This window comes from Madurella fahalii (genome assembly GCF_045866475.1).
Source record: "Madurella fahalii IFM 68171 DNA, scaffold_5, whole genome shotgun sequence".
Classification (NCBI taxonomy): domain Eukaryota; kingdom Fungi; phylum Ascomycota; class Sordariomycetes; order Sordariales; genus Madurella; species Madurella fahalii.
This window is the reverse complement of record NW_027263975.1, coordinates 2,886,064-2,904,635: the sequence shown is the minus strand read 5'-3', so window position 1 is coordinate 2,904,635 and position 18,572 is coordinate 2,886,064. Positions and strand designations below refer to the sequence as shown.

General features: G+C 53.4%; 3 protein-coding genes across 3 annotated transcripts; 1 reads left to right on the top strand and 2 right to left on the bottom strand.

The window, feature by feature from the left end:
- Positions 1–3,813: 3,813 nt before the first annotated feature.
- MFIFM68171_09451 (RDD domain-containing protein) lies at positions 3,814–5,280 on the bottom strand (the record flags this gene model as incomplete). Its single annotated transcript, XM_071064870.1, has 3 exons — positions 3,814–4,196; positions 4,249–4,956; positions 5,010–5,280. The coding sequence occupies 3 exons, from the start codon at positions 5,278–5,280 to the stop codon at positions 3,814–3,816; spliced, it is 1,362 nt and encodes a 453-aa protein (XP_070920971.1).
- Positions 5,281–5,852: 572 nt separating this feature from the next.
- MFIFM68171_09450 (uncharacterized protein) lies at positions 5,853–13,472 on the top strand (the record flags this gene model as incomplete). Its single annotated transcript, XM_071064869.1, has 1 exon — positions 5,853–13,472. The coding sequence occupies one exon, from the start codon at positions 5,853–5,855 to the stop codon at positions 13,470–13,472; it is 7,620 nt and encodes a 2,539-aa protein (XP_070920970.1).
- Positions 13,473–14,949: 1,477 nt separating this feature from the next.
- MFIFM68171_09449 (uncharacterized protein) lies at positions 14,950–17,024 on the bottom strand (the record flags this gene model as incomplete). Its single annotated transcript, XM_071064868.1, has 5 exons — positions 14,950–15,051; positions 15,134–15,365; positions 15,804–16,247; positions 16,542–16,742; positions 16,849–17,024. 5 exons carry the CDS (start codon positions 17,022–17,024, stop codon positions 14,950–14,952), a joined length of 1,155 nt encoding a protein of 384 aa, XP_070920969.1.
- Between the last annotated feature and the right edge of the window lie 1,548 nt (positions 17,025–18,572).

Sequence of the window (18,572 nt, the reverse complement as noted above, 5' to 3'; positions counted from 1 at the left end):
ATTCCTGCCGGAGAGAGAGGGGTCAGAACTTTGTGGACGCAAAGGAGGGTACTGGGATTATTCTTAGTCAAGTAGAAGAGCACTAGGCCTGTCACCAACCCACCAGACCAGAATAAACCTTACTTGTAGCAGCTGAACAAAAAAGCTGGTCAATCGCATGCATAACGCTTGACGAGGTTGTAAGGACAAATAAGCAAAGACATGTTGACTGAGAAGAGGGGTTACAGGAACTTACAGCTACAAACGAAGCGCACCGTGTTCTATTGCCCGGTTGGGTGGCATTGCCATAGTAACCTGTCAATGAAGACATTTAAGCTCCGTGTATAACCAGATCAGTAGCAAGCTAGACCGTTACAAAGTCGACCAGGGGGGCAGTGGAGAGAAGGCCCATCGAGTACTTCAAGCAGGTGATCAAACGCTCCGAGGACAGCAATGGGAAGATGATGGTGGTCCTTATCGTCAGAACTGAGTTAACCGGACTATGCACACAGCAGGCTTCGTATTATTACAAGATAAGACTATACGAGGAGGGTAAATGGAATGCCGCTTCAGCAAGAACCCAGACGGGCGTAACAAAACAAGCCGAAGAGACCCATTGCCAAATATGAGAGCTCAAGGACCTGACAACCAGGTTTGTTAGGGCTGTGATGGAAAATACTTGGGTCGGTAATTATGGATTCTGAGAAAGTAGGAAACTCAACTTTTAACGGCACAGCAAATACCATAACGCCTGCGAGGACAACAGCCTGGTTGTCTGAGACAAATCTGGGTTCACGAAATTTCCTTTTTCGTTCGCAGTCCTGAGCTGGGGTGAGCTGAGATGAGCTGTGGCTGATTTGTCCTGAGCTTTTCCTGATTCTTCCCTGAGCTAAGATGATCCCATACGCCACGGCTGCACAGCCTTAGAGGCCTGTTTTCAGTCACCTCCACTAAAGGTTCCTTTCGATGTCTCCGCGGTGACCACATTTCTAACATATACTGGCACATGTTGTGGGATAGTACGTGGCATCCTAGTCTAATACCCAGAACAATACGTAGTATCCTGGTACCAAAATTAGGATAGTATTTAGTATACTAGTATATTATACGGGAATGGTACATAATACACTAGCACCTAGAATATACCAGTATAAAATATAACCCGTGGGCCCAATTTTCGGCCCTACGGTGGCTTAACTTCGTGGCCCAGAAATGGGCAGACACGCTTGGAGCAGTTCTGGCAGTGGCAGTCCTAAAACCTGGACTCTTTGTTCAGACCGAACCCCCCCCCCCCCCCCCCCCCCCCCGCCCCCCCTTGGGTCCATAGTAACAACTTAGGGTATTGGTTTCCTCCGCTCGGGTTTTTATCCTTCAGCCGTCACGCAGTTAGTGCTACTGACCTCGACACCGCTGAACATGCATAACCCAGGAACAGCTGCTCTAAGGGGGCTAAGACGCACTGAGATTGTATCTTAAGGCTATAAGGAGTGCGAAGAGCGTGTGACCAACTATCCCTCACCCACACCGAATTACTTTTCTTTGTTCTGCTGTTTTGTCGCAGTACGCATTAAAAAAACAGCGTGCAGTCTGTAGCCATGTCAGTTGGCATGCCTTAGGTTTCCACGTCTCGGAATAACGGCGGTTCCGGTGCGGTGTAACTAATAATCCTCATGGAAATTCCTAGTTGGAATGGCTTCCTCTTAAACAGAACAATTAAACTGCTTGGACCCTGGATAGCTCAATTTGCTTCGCGGAAATTCCGCGTTCTAACCCTGTTGCGCCAGTTGACAAACCGCAACGGCCAATCTTTCGAACCTCAGCGGCAGGAAAAGGTGAATTGGTGTGAAGTCAATGCCAACGTATCATTCTAGAGTTCGTCTAACAGTCCGGTTGTATAAGGCGAATCTGAGCACTTACAATTGCCATTTCCGTTCACAGCCCTAAGCCGCAATTAGATTATGGCTGATCTGCCCTGAACATTCTGCGATGCTCTTATAAGCTAGGGTAATCCCGCACGGGACTGTTGCACGGCCCCAAAGACTCGATTATAGTCCCTACGGCTAAATTTGCTTTTTAGTTGAACACAGATGACGTGTAATCCGTAGGATAAGTTGTTACAAATTCAACGCGTATACCGTAATTGTTGGACCATCAAATGCGGGACAATTCGGTTTCGAGGCTCTGGTGTGACCTGACTTCGCCACCATCCACAGCTATAAGATAGGCTCCTGTCAGTCGTCGCCTTTCTGGAATTGGCAAGGCGGTGGAAATCGGGCAAACAACCCTCCGAAAAGAGGGGTAAACGCCATGCCACCGCCTGAGAAAAATAGCCTCCCTCTGATCAGAAGAACAAGTTTCGAATTGAAGAAGTTCTACATCTTTGAATGCTTTTGGGCTAATTTTCCAATTTTTGCAACTGCGCGGTTTAATTGGCGAACGCGCCCGCTGACAGCCCCCCTAGCTACGACCAAAAAGCGCATCAATACAATTACAGCACATTAAATTCTATTGCAACCAGAATGCAGTATTAAGAAAGCCCGCATGGCTGCCACCTTCTTTAAGCCGTGGCAATATGCTCTGTCAAATTCGGAAATTGTGATCCTATTTACGGAACGAGTAACTAAAGAAGTAAAATTGAAAAATCCACCGCTCGTTCATACAATCGTGATCTTTGCTAAAGTTAGTAGCCTATCGAAAATAGTCAGTTGAGTCCTCGCCGAGCTCCGCCAATCCGATTCGTTCCATATCTCCATCAGTCCCAGTGTCATGGCAACACCGGAGAACCAAAAAAATCTGCGCCTCGCCTATTCTGTCGCGTAATAGTAGCGACCTGGATTATATACACCGTATCTCCGTTTCCCACTTGACTAGCAGAGCTCGTCCAGATGCTTGAGTCAATGTGGCATCTCAGCTGGGTAGCGAAAGTATTGTTGATATAGAGTCGAGCGAAAGGGGAAAGCTGGTCGTCCTCGAAGTGTGCCCCGTCGCGGTGCATGATGGTGGCAGCACGGATCATACCTTCAACAACAATAAAGCCACCCTGCAATCGCATTGTTTTGTCTCCGTCGAGCGGCGTCCGCGATGCTCTGTTTTGGCGTTGAAGCGCCCAGCAATTGGCTGGGAATCCGCACTGCCAATGTCGCGGACTTAAGGTTAAGAAGCGCGCACCTTAACGTCAATCGCAGATCGTCAACTCGGAAAAGGAGAGGAGACTTCTCCAAACCCAAGCCTCTTAACTCTGCCCCTCCTCCATCGCGCTGGGCTCTGATTCACGGGCAAATTCCCCGCCCCTCGCCCTCCCTCGTGCATGTGGGAAGCCCACTTCGTGGCCCCTCACTCAGCCAGTAATTACCACGACTTGGACCGACGCTATTCCGCTCTTGGGAAATAGCCTTACCTTCGGGTCCTTCCAGTGGCCACACGCACGCCGGCCCGCCCTGCTCAAAGTTTGCGCCCAACCAGTTGTTAGGTGCGATGCGACCCCTCTTGAGCCTCAATCGCAACCTGAGCCTAATTGACGGGAAGGGCGCCGATTGAACCTTTCCATTGGGCTGAAGTGAGCGAGAGCCAATGATTTGACAAATGCAACCTGAGACTACCTTATCTCCGGATTTGTCCCAAGTATCATCAAGACAGCTGGTCCTATCATACAAAACCTAGTTACGCCAAAGTGTTGCCCGAAATAGCTGACACAAATCCAAGTAAATCAAAGCTCCGGTGCCCCTAGACAGACAGCCTAGCGTTTCCTGTCCCGGGTATGGCATCCATATTCGCGTCCTGTTGGCTTTGTGCGTGGTTGCACGCAGCCACCACCGATTCCCAAGAAGAAGACTTTTACTTCACTTGCGTGATCACGTCTGCCATGGCAGCTTTCTCTTCGGTTGGCCCAACTGCCACTTCGCCCTCGATCAGGGAGTTCCCCAGGTCATCGATACGAGTGCCATACCGATTCGGAGCAAGCCGCGATTTTAGCGCGCTTTGCCAGAAGTTGAGGTCATCGCCCTTGTTGACACGCAACCCTCCGGGGAAGAAGACAGGAACTAACGATGTCCCCACTGTGGAGTAGGTCTCTTCAAGTCTCTTGAGAACGGCTGCGACGCGCTTGTCACGGACTGTCTTGACTTTTTTGAGATGGATACCAAGTGCACTCGGTTTACGGCTGGCGCCGGCTGCGTGGAGGTTCTGGACGCCGCCTAGGAGACCAACGGCCAAGAGGTCTTGTTCGAGGAGTCAGTTTGAATTCATGAGTGCAGGGGCGGATCCACTTACACCATGAGTTCTCGTTCAGTCCGGCAACAACAACCAACAACACAATCCAGAATAGCGCGAGAACAGCCGAGGCTACTCTTGTAAACGCGCTCGGGCTTGCTGTCCGGGTTCCTATTGCTAGGATCTCCAGGTCGAGACCGACGCCCTTTTTGCCAAGGATAACAATGGCGTGGCGGCTGCCGTTACCCTGGGTGATGGTGACTGTGGCGCCGCCCTTTTTGGTGCAGGCCCATTTCTCCTCTCTCCACTGCGGTAGGGAGCCATTGAGGAGCGCCAGGACTGTACCCGCCGCCGTGACAAGAAAGATGCCCCAGTCTGCGCTGATAATCCATGGCACCGTGGAAACAACAAGCTGGACGACGATGACGACTATGCCAGAAAACCAGACCCTATCAAGCGTCGGAACTCCATGTGGAACGGGTGGGTTGTCATCAACCTCGTACACAGTCACACGAAGAGCTTCCCACTCTGGAGTAGGCGCAGCTGTGGCATTGGGGTCCTGGTACGCTGGCGGAGGGCCTTTGTGGATTTCCGCCGTTGAGTTAGGGGGGACGTGGTCTTGCTCTCGCTTCATCTCCTCATCGACACGGTCATCTTCGTCTCGCAAGAGGCGACCGAGGACCCAGCTCTTGGTGGTCCTGCTGTGGCTGCTGACGGCGCCGATGACCATTGTGTTGGTCATGTCTGCATCGGGCATGAGGCGGCCATCTGCCATTCCTTTAGCAGTGGTCAACACTCCTTGTTCAAGAAAACAATCATACCTCCAAATACCCTCAGCAGGGATGCAGCAGCGTAGGCCACCCAGCCGAACGAAAACGCGACGGGGGTGATGGCTCGACCCGAGGTTTGGGCAATCGCTTTCTGCACGATGTCGGGGCCAAGCAACATCAACACGGAAAGAATGTCGCTTGGGTTGCGCCATTGACTCTCGAGGAGCCCGGCCACTGAGCCTGGCTCATCACCGGCGGCGTCAGCACGCGCGACCAAAAAATTGAGGAGAGGGGAAGAATTTACGACACTGAACGGGGCCATTGCCGTGCACGCTTGTACTTTGCGAAAATGAAGGAAAAAAGAGTGAGGGGAGCAAAGACAACGAGGGTAAGGACGGAAAAGAGACTATGGGCTCCAGGGGAAGGGCGTTGGACGGGTTGCTGAGCAGGCTCTGGGAGAGAGGGAGCCCGCGATGGCCGACATTGGGCATCGTTGCATCCAGGGTCTCGCGCCAAGACCTACACCTCCCACACGGCGCCGGGTCGCTCACCAACAAAAAGTCGAGCAGAGCAACAGGGGTTGGTCGTGCAGCATGTTACACGACTGCGTGCGAACTTTGATTTGACGACAGTGACAGCCCTGAGAAAAGGGTGCAGCGGGCCATTTGCCTGCATTTTATCGGAAATGGCTGTCGAAGAAGGGCAAGAGCACCAACTGGTGAGCTCGTCGGTTTCTCACCCTTCATCGCTGCCACATGTTCGTTTCCGCGTTTTCCAGAAGATTAAGAGCAACCTCCAAAAACCTACGAACCATCAACCACAACCGCCATGGCGTCGGTCATGGTCGCGACACGACCTGTCGCCTTGCCGCGCGCAGTTCCGACAGGCCAAAGCATGCACCAGGCCGAGCAGGCTGCGCAGGCCATCACCGCCCTTGGAAAAATCCAGTCCAAGATTGACTTGACTACCATCGCCCGCGCCTTTGCGTATCACAAGATCTTGGCCATCGATGAGGAGGACATCGAGGATGTCGAAACCGACAAGGAGGACGGCTACGACGAGTTCGATTCCGACGAGAGCCTGTGGGACAATTCCGACGACGACAGTTATGATAGCAATGATGAAGAAGAGGAGGGCGGCGATGATGGAGGAGGAGGGGGAGGAGCAGGAGAAGCTGACGATGTCGACGATGACGATGATGACGATGTGGAACGGCACCTTGTGAAGACCACCTTCACCAGCACCCTTGTCCTTGCTCGGTCTCAGTCGGTCCAAGCCGCCAACGTGTGCGACAACTCTCGCTATCGAAAGGGTCTCTGGCTTGTCACCAAGAGTGAGCTCATCAGCGAGCTTACCAATTTGGACATGGGCTTCCTATCCCAGACCACTTACATCGCACTGCAGTCACAGCTGTACCCTTGCAGAAACGAGGCCTGCATCGAGATGAGAAAGAAGATGAAAGACATAGCCCCTGAGTGCAAATGGACTCCTTTTCGAGACTGGGCCCTCGTCGCCATGAGTTGCCAGGCCGCCATGGACGACGCCTACAAGGTTTCGCACGCCCACACCCATCTCGCCCGGGCCGTCGCCTTGTTTTGCATGGCTCTCAAGAAGTGCCTCCTCAACAAGCATCGGGAAAAACTCTTCCTTCCGTTCCTGGACGGAGACCACGACCCACGGCACAGAATCGACCTCGCCACCGTCTCGAATCTCATATACTGGATGGCGAAGATCCAGTCCCAGCTGGGTATCGGTCCGCGTCGCTTCGGACGATGGAACCATCACCTCCTTCCTTCACATATCACTCTCCCTTCGATTAAAGAAGCCTCCGAATTCATCGAAAAAATGGGCATCTGCAAGAATCGGCTCTGGAACCTTGTCAATGTCAGCGATCGAAAGCAGAGCGACCTCCCCGACATCGTTGCAGCTCTGAAACCGTACCAAGAGGAGCTACGCCACAAGGATCACAATCTTTGTACTCCCAGCAAGTGTCAATGGGCACAGATGGACAGTACCGGAGTCAAGCAACTGCACAAGTGCAAGCTAGCCGACGAAGAAGAAACCAAGAATGCCGCCGTCCAGAAGAAGGAGCCACATCAGCTGGAGTTCCCTGTTGAACTGCTCGAGACAGCGCTCGAGATGGGCAAGAGTACGGCCTGGCTTTGCAAATCCACCGCTCTGAGCGGACCCAATGACCCATACATTGCCATCTCCCATGTTTGGTCCGACGGCACTGGTGTGGGGGTCAAGAATGCCGGGACTGTCAACAAGTGCCTCTTCAACTTCTTTGAGAGCATCGCTAAGAAGTTAGGGTGTAAGGCGATCTGGTGGGATGCCATCTCGATCCCCAAGGAACCGAAGGCTCGCAGCAAGGCTCTCAACAAGATGCACGGAAACTACGCCAACGCTCAGTACACCGTCGTTCACGACAGATACCTCCTCAAATTTCCGTGGAAGGAAGATGGCAGTCCGTGTCTTGCTCTGGTGCTCTCCACTTGGTTCACCCGTGGCTGGACCGCTCTGGAACTGTTCATGTCGAAGAAGGTCAGGGTCCTCTTCAAGGATCCCGTCACGGATGCACCGATCATGAAGGATCTTGACGACGACATCCTGGCCAAGAGCCCTAGCGTCGCTTCGAGGGCGCACTGGCTCGCAACGACGCTGATCCAACGTCTTCGCAGGCCGATCGATAATGTCGGCGACCTCCTGGCTGTTCTCTCGCCGCGCAGCACGTCTTGGGTTCGCGACCGTACCATCATCTCTGCCCTTTTGGCCGGAGTCCCCGACTGCGATTTCACCCAAGGAGAGAGTGTCATTGCAACCAAGGTTCTCGAGTACTTGGGGAAGATCCCTTACGCGTGCTTGTTCCACGGCAAGCCAACTATGCGTGACAGGGGAGAGTACTCTTGGTGTGCTGCGACGCTGGACGATATGCCTGTGGACATCTCGACGGATTTAGGCAGCTCGTCCAGCTCAAAGTCCAACGACTATCTGGAAATTGACGAGACTGGCGCTGTCGAGGGCAAATGGCGCTGGCGGAAGATCGGGAAGGATGACGTCGAAAATCTGAGACCCTTTGGCAACGACCTGGATGCCGTGGTCAAAGTCGAGACTGCCCTGCGAAGGTGGAATCGATGCCTGTTGCTCCGACAACCATCAGACAAGGCGGAACTGGATGGGTCACTTGCCCTGCTCGTCATCCCAGTCAGCATCATCCCCTCGGAAGCTGTCTTGAAATGTCGCTATATTGGCGCTGTCATCGAGTCAAAAATCCCCTCCAAAACTCACTCAAAGGACGCTGAGGATGATGACGAAGTTGACGAGGATGGAAAGGGAGATGATGAGGGAGAAAAAGATGATAATGAAAGAGAGAACGATGGTAACGAGGGAGAGAATGATGGCAATGAAGGCGAAGATGAAGATGAAGATGGGGGGGATGAGGAGGATCGAGACGTCACCTGGCAGATTGAGCCCTACACCATCAGGATTGGAGGGACAGACTCTGGTGGTTCCGGAATGTTGGCCGATACCGCGGACGACCTCATGTTCGACTACGAAATGCCTTGCCCCAACTCTAGGGATGACGAAGATGAAAAGTCTATTCATGGTGACGAAGATCTGAACTCGGAACAGGACGCAGCCGATGAGGACTGTTCTCAGCCCGGCCGTCTGCGACAATGGCTCGAGATTGTGAAGAAGGCAGCCACCGAGCCGCCGACCAATCTAATAGCCTCTCTCAGCCTCCAAGACTCAACGCCTCCTACGATGGGAGACAGACACCTCCTCCTGGCACTCAAGTCCAAGAACGAGGAAGCTGCGCGCTACCTCGTCGCAAACGGCATCGACCTCTCTTCTATGAACGCTGAGCAAATCCTGAACAGCCTGGGCTACCGACCCGACGATGAGAGCACTGTCAAGTCAGTACTAGGTCTCAAGCTATTTGCAGACATTCTGGCCGATGCAGACAAGATTGAACGCGCCATCGACATGTACGAGGGAGTGATTTGGGCCACGGAGAAGAAGCCAAACAAGACTCGGAATCTGGATGGAAGCCCGATCCAAGACCTCAATTCAGATGGTCTTCTGCGTCTCTGCTACGCCAAACACGCGCTGGGAAAAACTCTCCTCAAGCGCGACCCTGGCTATCATGGTCCTTCAAGCGCCTTTAAGAGGGCGCACCACCTTTTCGCAAGCGTCATGAAATCCTTCAAGATGAGAAATAGCAAGCGAGCGGACGCCGAGAATCGAAAGCAACAAAAGGCCAAAGACAGTGGGAAAGAGCCACAGAAGCCACCGGAGGAGTTCGTTGCGCCGCCTTTGAAACGGGCGAACACTACCACCAGGGAGAAAAGCCAGCAAGAAAAGGAAAAGGAGAAAGCCGCTCTCGACCGGATCAAAAGCGAGCACAGGTGGTACCGATTGGAACTCAACACAGCCGCGGAGCTGGCCCTTCTCGAAGTGGCAATGTTTGAGCTCGGGAGTGCGTCCGAGACTTACAGTCAGGCTCTAAATCGGTTTGGCTCTGTCACTCACGGCCACCCGGGGTTCGAGGGCCTCTGGGAACGTCGCCGGGCACAATCCTTCAAGATCAAGAAAGAGGCTGACGAGCGAGCTGCTGATATCTACCAGCGCGCCTTGAAACGGTTCAACACCATGTTCCGCAAGGATCACGCCCTGATTGCCATCACCTCCCTTCACCTCGGCATCAACTACACGCTGCGTTCGATGTTTTCGCAGGCTGAAGAACAATTGGAACGTTCCCTGGAGATATTTCATGCTCAACTTTGCTGTCCCTTGGACGCGAAGGCCCGGATCGCTGAGAATCACACGCACATCGAAGAGCACCCAATATTCGGACTGACGCACTACTATCTCGGGATTCTGTGTATGGGGCAGCAAAAGTTCATGGAAGCGCAGAAGCATCTGAAGAAGACCCAATCTATCGTCGCGGACTGGAAATCTGGCAGTGCGTCACACAATACGCCCGCTACAATCCTGGAGCTCTCGGCCCTCTACGCCTTTGGCAATGCGGAACTCCGCCGCCGACGGCCAAACTTCAATGAAGCCGAAAGGTCGTTTCAGTCGATGGTGGTAGCGCTCCCAGAACTAGGCAACGCCGCAGAAGCTAAACGTTTAGGATTTCAGGCCCAGCTAGGGCTGGCGCGGGTATTTCTAGGCCGGGGAAAGCCTGCCGATGCTGTCTCATACTGCGAAAAGCACATCGAGTCGTGCTTCGGGTCTTTGGACAACCTACCCGATGACCTTGATGTTTGCGAAGCCTTGGAATTTCTCGGGCAGGCATGTGAGGAGAATGAGCAATATGAGCTAGCGGAGGCTAGGTTCAAACGATCACTGGCCGGCTACGAGGCTCTTCAGGGCGACAAGGATCACGACTACTTGCAGGTAGCCCGGCAGTTGGGCGCTATCTATGGCAAGAACGGCAAGCAGAATCTGGCGAAGGAGATGCTCTCTAAAGCCTACGAGGGTTTTGCCGAGACGGTCGGGAGCTACCATAGCTCCACGCTGAAGGCGAGCTGGCAGCTGGGGCGCTTATGCCTAGAGATAAGAGACTTGCCTGCAGCGTCCAAGTACTGCGAGATAGCCTACACTGGATTCCGGAAAATCGCTGCAGGGAAAGAGACTCGACCCATCGCTGAGACCGCACAGACACTTGGCGATGTTTACTTTGAGCAGGCCAAGTTGAGCAAGGCGAAGGAGACGTACGAGGCGGCCTTCAAGGCGTTCGAGGCGGTGTTCCGGGAGGCGAACACCAAAGCGGGTGAAGACAAGGATGCAAAGTCCAAAGCCGATGACGCGATGAATGCCGATGCCAAGGAGCCGCCAATTACCGACAAGGCCACTTTGTTGGCCGCGCTAGAGGTCGCAAAGGTTTGTGCACTCATCCGACATTTTGACATCGCCGAAAAACGTTTCAAGCTCGCTGTCGACGGCTTCAGCTCATCCAAACGATCTGGGTTAGCGACAGTTCTGGCCGGGCTTGATGCCAAACTGAAGCTGGGTATCTTCTATCGGGAGCAGAAGAGGTTCAAGGAAAGCTGGGAGCTTCTCAACGATACTCATCAAGGGCTGACAAGGCTATGCGAGAAAGAGGCACCCGAGAACAAGATGAGGCAGGTCAAGGTCAAGCTTTTGCAAACGCAACTTGCCCGGGGCGAAGTGCTGCTAGACATCAACATGAAGAGGGACGAAAAGAAGAGCAACAATGGCAAGAACGTGGATTCCAAGAACGTGGGTTCCGAGCCGGATGAGCTCTCTTCGATGAACGATGGAGAATTGAGGTATAACATGCAGGCCTGGATTGAAGAAGCGCAGCAAGGCCTCATAGAGCTCCTTGGAAAAAATGACCTATTGTCACTCCACGCCACTACTGTTCTGGGGGAGCTTTACATGACTACCGACGACGACGACAACGGCGAAGACGATGGTGACGATTTGGAAAGACACGACGGCGAAGAGTCACAAGCGGGTGAAAGCGACTCGTCGGAGAACATCAGGGGTTCAAAAGGTGAGGATTTGGTGCGCGAAGTTCTCGAGACCTATAAGGCCCTCGGCATCGCAAGTGGGCACCCCAAAAAGCTTCGTGTGATCGAGATGCTTATCACGTACTATGCGGAGAAAAGAGAAGCCGAGAAGTTGGAGGAGATGCAAAAAGAAATGTGGGAAGATCTCAAGGGAGCCTATGGCGTGGACGTTGCGGCGATCATCATGGACTTGAAGAACGTGAGACGACCGGTTCGGGATGAATACTACGACGATTCTGACTCCGAATCCGAGTCCGAATCCGACTTCGACTTCGAGTATGACTCTGAACCGGGCGATGAAGCTGAAGCTGCTGAGAACGCCGGTCTCGGATATGCTGCGATGCGGTATGACAGCGAGAACGAAGAGGGCGGCGATGACGACGATGGAGATGAAGATGAAGACTCCGACCTGATCTCATGGGACTCTGATTCTGATGAAGACTCTGACTCGAGCGAGGACGATCAAGGAGGCGATGCCGACAGCGATCGAGCTGACCAAGAGGCCATCGATGACCGTCTTCACAACGTGCACGTCCGTCAGGACTCGGCCATTGAGATCAGCGAACCTCCCATTCACGAACGCATTCGGCCAGTCAGCCCATTTGGGGACGAAGGGGAATTCTCAGGTCATGCGAACGCCGACCAGCGGCAACGGGGGGAGTATCGATTTGACCGTCAGCAGCTCCGGGAGCAGTGGCGGCATGGCGGGCTCCAACCAGACCGCGGTGATCTTGGCAGGGAGGAATTTCAGCAATATCAATCAGATCCTCAACGGCAACACCGCCAGCGCTCTGACCGGGAGGAACAGCCAAGACAAAACAGGTTTAACTTCCAGTTGGTGATAACGCAGCTTTCAGCCATATGGGACCAGCTTAAGCATCAACAGGATATGCTGCATGAATTCGACCAGGCACAAATCACCTCGGCTTCTGATGTCATTCAAAAACTTGAGCGATGGTGCCAACGCCTCAGGCGGATGCCGCACACCATCCAACAAACGGACTGGATGTTGGATTTCCAGCGACAACTTATTTTCTTCAAGGAGGCGCAGCTGAGAAACCAACGGACCAGCCTGGCTGATTCGATGCAAAGGGAGTCCAATTGGAACACTGAAGTTGGCGAGCAGCTCGAGCGCTACCGCCAGCAGCTCGAGGAACACCCCAACGAGGAATGGATTGGCTGGGCTCTCGATCTCAGCAGAGAGCTCGAGGCTGCCAAGCACCGGCTGCAGGAACAGCACAGCAGTGGGCAAGAGTACCGACAGCAGCAGCTACGCCGCCTCGTTGAGTTCTGTCAGCAACTCGATGCCCACCGGGAGCAGCTCATCCGCTACAATCGGGGTGTGCATCAGGAGCAGAGCTTCATCAGCTTGGTGTCTGAAATCTATCAGGCTCTCAGCCAGTACGATGCACAGCTCGGCCGAGAAGGGATGATGTGGGAACAGGCCACCCAGTCGCTGCCTCCTCACCTGGACTTTGGGTCCGACCTCTTCGGGGTCGACGAAGAGGGGGAGGCCCACCAGCAGGGACTCGATAACGAGGACGAGGTTTTCTGTGCGGTGTGCAGAGGAAGCTTCCAGGGAAAGGAGGAGTTGGAGGAGCATATGAACCGATATGCTGAGCTCGAAGTCGCGCACTGGGAGTACCGGAATCACCCTGCAAGTTGTCCAGCATGCTCGATGAACTTCCCGGATCAGGAGCGCTGCGACAGGCATGTGGCGTATTACGCCGGAATAGACAAGCAGCATCTTGTTCTGCACGAAGAGAAGACGGAATGTCCGGTGTGTCAGATGGGATTCCCCGATGTGAATGGTGTCGACAGGCATCTCAATACCTACGCCGATGAGGAGCACATGGCATACTCGGCGCAGAGCGGGTTTCGGGGGGCTTGCAGACAGTGTGGATGGCAGTTTTCGAGGAGGGTTGACTTTGATCAGCATGTGATGGAGGCTCATGGATGTACTATGCAGTAGGGAGGTTTGATGATGATGGGACGCGGGTGGATGTAAGGAATGATTAGATCCGGAATACTGCCAGTTACTGCTACGAAAGCTATCCGCTCTTGATTTAAAACTCAATTTCATTCCAGCTATAGGAATTAGGAATCCCTGTCAGTTTGCACCCCCTGTTTTAGTTCACTTGCATCCCCTAACTGCGAGCTGGAGCCCCACTCTCTGGAGTCTTCCAGCCAGCCCTCTATTCCAGTGCAGCATTCTTTCCTTCCACAGACTTCAGCTTTGCAATATATCCACCAGAGTTCTCAGATTGCGCGCCTCACACTAAACCCCTCATTGAAGGGATGAGAGAAGAGCGAACTGCACTGGGTATAGCTGAAGCTTAACATCTCGACAGAGACCGTTTCCGGTCATGCGCCATCGCAACACGAGGCACGGAGCCGCGCGGATGGGAACACCCATCCTCGTTCCTGACCTCAAGCCATCACGCTGGAGTTCTGGGCCGATAAGAGCTCAACAGGGCATCCTCGGCCAGATCCGCTTTGCGCTGCCAAAGCGCCTTCAAGTTGATGCCGAGTGTCTCTTGCCAGTTCAAAGCGAACAGCTAGGTATCGTTGTAGTCATCCTCCCTCGGAACCAAGCAGCCGCACAGGGAGTGAATCCATGCGATAGAACTGCTCGTACTCCTTGCTCCTTGCTGTGCCGCGAGATTCACCTGCCGTGAGCCCTGCTGGCCAGTTAAAAGCGGTGTCTCCTCATTCGCAGCCGCGGAGCCTGCGGCACTTTTTCTTCTTGCTGTTTGTAGAAGCTCGCCACCTGGCAAGAGGGCGCTACCTCAGGAGCAGGCACGCCGGAAACGGTGCAGCCTGCTCTCTCGCGCGAGGCTCTCTCGGCCGGAATCTCTTGGACCGCATCATGAGGCCGCGGGCGTTGAGCAACCGGTAGCGGGGAGACAACCCCATCATCTGTGTACGGGGTAGCCTCGGCACTTCCCGGGTCGGCGGGAGATAGGGGGCCATCTGGTGTCGTTCCTCGGGCGGCTTTTGCATGAGAACCCAGGGGGACATTACCTGTTGCTTCGGTGACAGGTGGTGGCGCTGTTTTCCATGTCTTGGCCGGCCGCTATGTGCGTATGGAGTGATGATCCTGAGGCATCGTCATCCAGAGAACCATTAGCGCGTGTCTGCTCTTCTAGGACCTCGGGTATTGTTGGACTCATAGGCAGCAGCAGCAGCGATCGTGGCGACCGGGGTCGCACGGAAGGCCGCGACAGGTTGCTATCCTGAGCAAGAACCAGCTGCCCGTGTTGGTAATGGGGTGGCAGCCTTTCCGCCTGTTCCATGAGTTCCGCCATCCTCTCGGGGGAGATCGGGAGCACATCTGGCGTATTTGCCGGTCCTTGGTCTTTGGGGCGACCCTCAAGGCAGTACGCCTGACTTTGCAGGGACCTGGTGTAAATTTCACGCAGCTTTCTGGCTACCCTGTGACACATCGTTCACTTCTTGGGGTCCACGGCAAGAAGGTCCTTCTCGATGGCATCCAGCAGTTCATGGCACAACTGGCTGCACTCAGGATGGCTGGAAAGGGTGTGAATTCGCTGGAAAAGAAATGTTAGCACTCAGTGCTGTGGAAAGGTAAGAAGCGACCATGTCAGAAACGGCTGACAGGGTCACGCCTACCTCCATGACACAGGGCTTGACAATAGCAGCGGGGGAGTGTATCTGATCCACTGTCTGGACAACAAGAAAGAACTTGTCATGGCAGACCGGGTAGCTGCTATCTTGGTCGGCTCGTTCCTGCGAGAATTTTAGCTCTGCATCGTAGCCCTGGAGGCACCACACCATGAACTCCAGGTAGACACAGCCAAGAGCCCATAAGTCGCAAGCCCGGAAGATAATGGAACCGCTCTGACTGTTGCTGCTGGTCTAATCGCATTCTGGAGCGCGATATATAGGGCCATCGCCTTCGGAGTTCGCAGCGGATCTGGAGGCTCTGCTGTGGAACCTGGTAAAGCCAAAGTCACAGATGACGAGGCGGCCGTGTTTTCTGGGCTTATCCACGAAACAGAGTATATTCTCTGGCTTGATATCGCCATGAACCCCGTAATACATCGTGTCGATTACTTGGTCTCGCTAAAAGGTTGAGGAGCGGTGAATCTTAGCAAGGCCCTCAGCGAGTCCCTTCCACTGCTCTCCAACCCACCTAGCGAGCGTTTGACGGCGCTTGGCTTCCATTGGGTGATTGTCTTGGACTTCCCTACGTTGGTTTCCCTGAGGATTCTCATTCCAGTAATCGCGAAGATTTCCATCGGCCCAGGGGAAGAGCAGGTACCACGACTCGTTTCGTTACCATGTGGCGAGCAGCCGGATGATGTGATGATGGCCTGCTACCCCAGCAGATTTCGCCCACGCCCCGACTTCCTGTTCAAACTTGACGCCCTGGTTGTGGGGTGAAGCTAACTGCTTGACGGCAAAATATGGGTTCCGGCCGTCTGGAAAGTTGTGATGGGCCGGGTAAATTCTAACCTTCCAGACACTGCCGTGATACCCTTCAAGGCGGCGCTCGCCGCGAAACTCCTCGATGAATGGCAACGCGCAAGAACTCTCAATCGCGTGGAGCGAGACAAAATGCGGTGATTTCATATCGAAGAACGGGGACAGCAGATAGCGCTGGTACCCCAAGAAGCTATCGGCCTCGCGGAAGTTCCATCCATCAGGAAGCGCCATCGTATTGGAGTTGTCGACGCTGCTGACAAGCTCTTCGTCGCCCTCTGAATGCTGTAAGGGCAGATCTCTATCCCACAGGTCTCAGTCGGCGAAGGCGGGTGCGGCCTTGAGCTGTTCTTCCCCTGAGAGTACGAGGGCGGCAAAGAGGCAACGTCGCGAGGTTTTTAGCAGCTTCTTGGTGCGGGGGTCGTAGTACTCATGGTGCAACGCAGAATTTTTCCGTGTAAATATCAAGGCAATTATCGAAGTTGGCGACGGATGGCTGAAGGCTTGCAAGTAGTGCCCGAGAAAGCGCAGTGCGGACGTTGCTAGGGTTAATTCGAGAGCAAACAACTTGTCAATTGGCAACCATTTCGCATACTCATTAGGGCCCTTCCTCACCACATGAAAGTGGGAGTTGATCAGCTTGCCCAGATCCTTGTCATCCGTGAGAAGCAAGTAATCGGACTTGTGAATCTCCTCGGCTGCGGTGTAGCCTCTGTCAGTGGCTGCGAAGACAGTGATGCCTTCGTTTTCCAACTGGATCGACGAGGCGGGACTCGGAGGGCGGCCATAACTGCTGCTAGGGGAAGCACCCGCTGGGGAGTCCCCAGCGACAACTTGTGGGGAACTTTGGTCGGTTGGCGATCCGGAGGGCGAGATAGGGATGGGAAGCGACAACAGCCCACCTGGGCCTATTGGGCGGGCTGGAGAGCGTAGGGGGGGGGGGGGGGGTCGAGGCGCCTTCCGCATTCAGATTCAGGTTAGGGTTGACTGGGATGGTCGCCTGCCGGGTCACGATTCTGGGTGCCTGAAGAAAAGGAGCCACCCAGTAACTGGCTCTGACGAAGCAGGAGAATCGCATCTGGAGTGCTCAAAATACGGATAGTGGGCCTACCGGTGATGGAGTTTGGGGCGTTGGTGCGCTGGTCTCTGCCATGCTGGCATGCGAGCTCCTCTGCCCCATGGCTCCTGCTCCATTCCTGTTGACCCCCAACAACCCTTTCACAAAGAAGATCACACTCAAGCAGAGCGTCCATCAGAGGCTCCGGTCACAAAGCTCGATACAGCTAGATCAAAATCATCGTCCTCCATCGCCATATCATCAATCATCAAGGCCCCCTTTCTTTGGCCGACCCCTGGCAGGCACCTTCTTCGCTAGGGCCTTCTTGGCTGCTGTTTTCGCTAGTGCCGACTTTGAGTGTGGCCGATTTGTCTCTTCAGCTGAAAATTTCTATATTTCTTAGCATCACCCTTCATCTTTTCCGCACGGGACGGCAATTTCCTCACATTGAAATAAAATATAAAGATAGAAATCGCATCCTCGCCACCAAAGCTCTTCTTCCTCGCGCCACTTCAGCCCATTCTTCAGCCTAGTGCTAATAAGCATTTCCACAACACGGAAAAGTTCACTGTAGATTGCTCTTCCTCTTGTTTGTCAGTACTCACGAGGCTCTCCATCTGTGCATTTAGAACGTAAACCCATCTTGGAATACGCGACCACTGAAGGATATGGCCACCCAAAGCTAGTGTCTGACAATTATAGACCCTAAAAAAGAAGTTGATGATTCTAGGTTCAATATGAAAATAGACTGGCCAGGTTTAAGAACAATGTACCTCCATCGTCTGCCCGTGTAATTGGAAGGTACAACTAACTGGGCACTCCATTCGTCCAACATTGGATTTAATATCCAGCCAAAACCAATTGGCCCCTCCTGGACTATCATCTAAATACTAAAAGCGTGCTTAGCCATTTGTAGCGCAGTGTTGAAACCGCCTTTGGAGAGTACAACCTATTCTAAAGTGTTTCTCTACTCCACCCGTTGTTGTACTTTTGCAGTGCTTCCCCCCCCCACCCCTTCTAATACTGTAATGCGAATTTGAAGAAGAAATTGGCAATTCTTGTTTATTAAGAACTCTGGTAAGATAAGCTGCGGTAGAGGATTTGGGAGCTGGATGCTGTATGGGTTATTAATTTCGTTGCTCCCGCTGAGGAACCGTTTGCTGACCTCATTAAAACTCCATGTATCTAATGGTGTGTTTGTAAGCTTGCGGGATGATAGATGTATGGAGATGGATCTGTAACCCATTATTTACTGGAGCAGCTGGATAATAGGCCTATTGTCTCTACCCTATTGAAATTTCTGTTGGCCTTGAGTGATTATTAAGGCGCTTGAGGCACTTTTATGGTTTGATTCGATCAAGTTTGCTGCTTTTTCGGTGGTGCAAAAAATTGCCTCAGTTTTGCCCTTGCTATTGTCTGTGTTCGGCTGCTCGGCCTTTTTTAGCAACTTGTAGATGAGCTTGTTGGTTTTATTGCTGTGGGAGTCTTGCGATGATGTGTGTTGGTTAGATTTCTTCTGAAGTTTGGCAAGAACACGTTTCCGGTAGGTATTATCCGCCGTCTGATCGT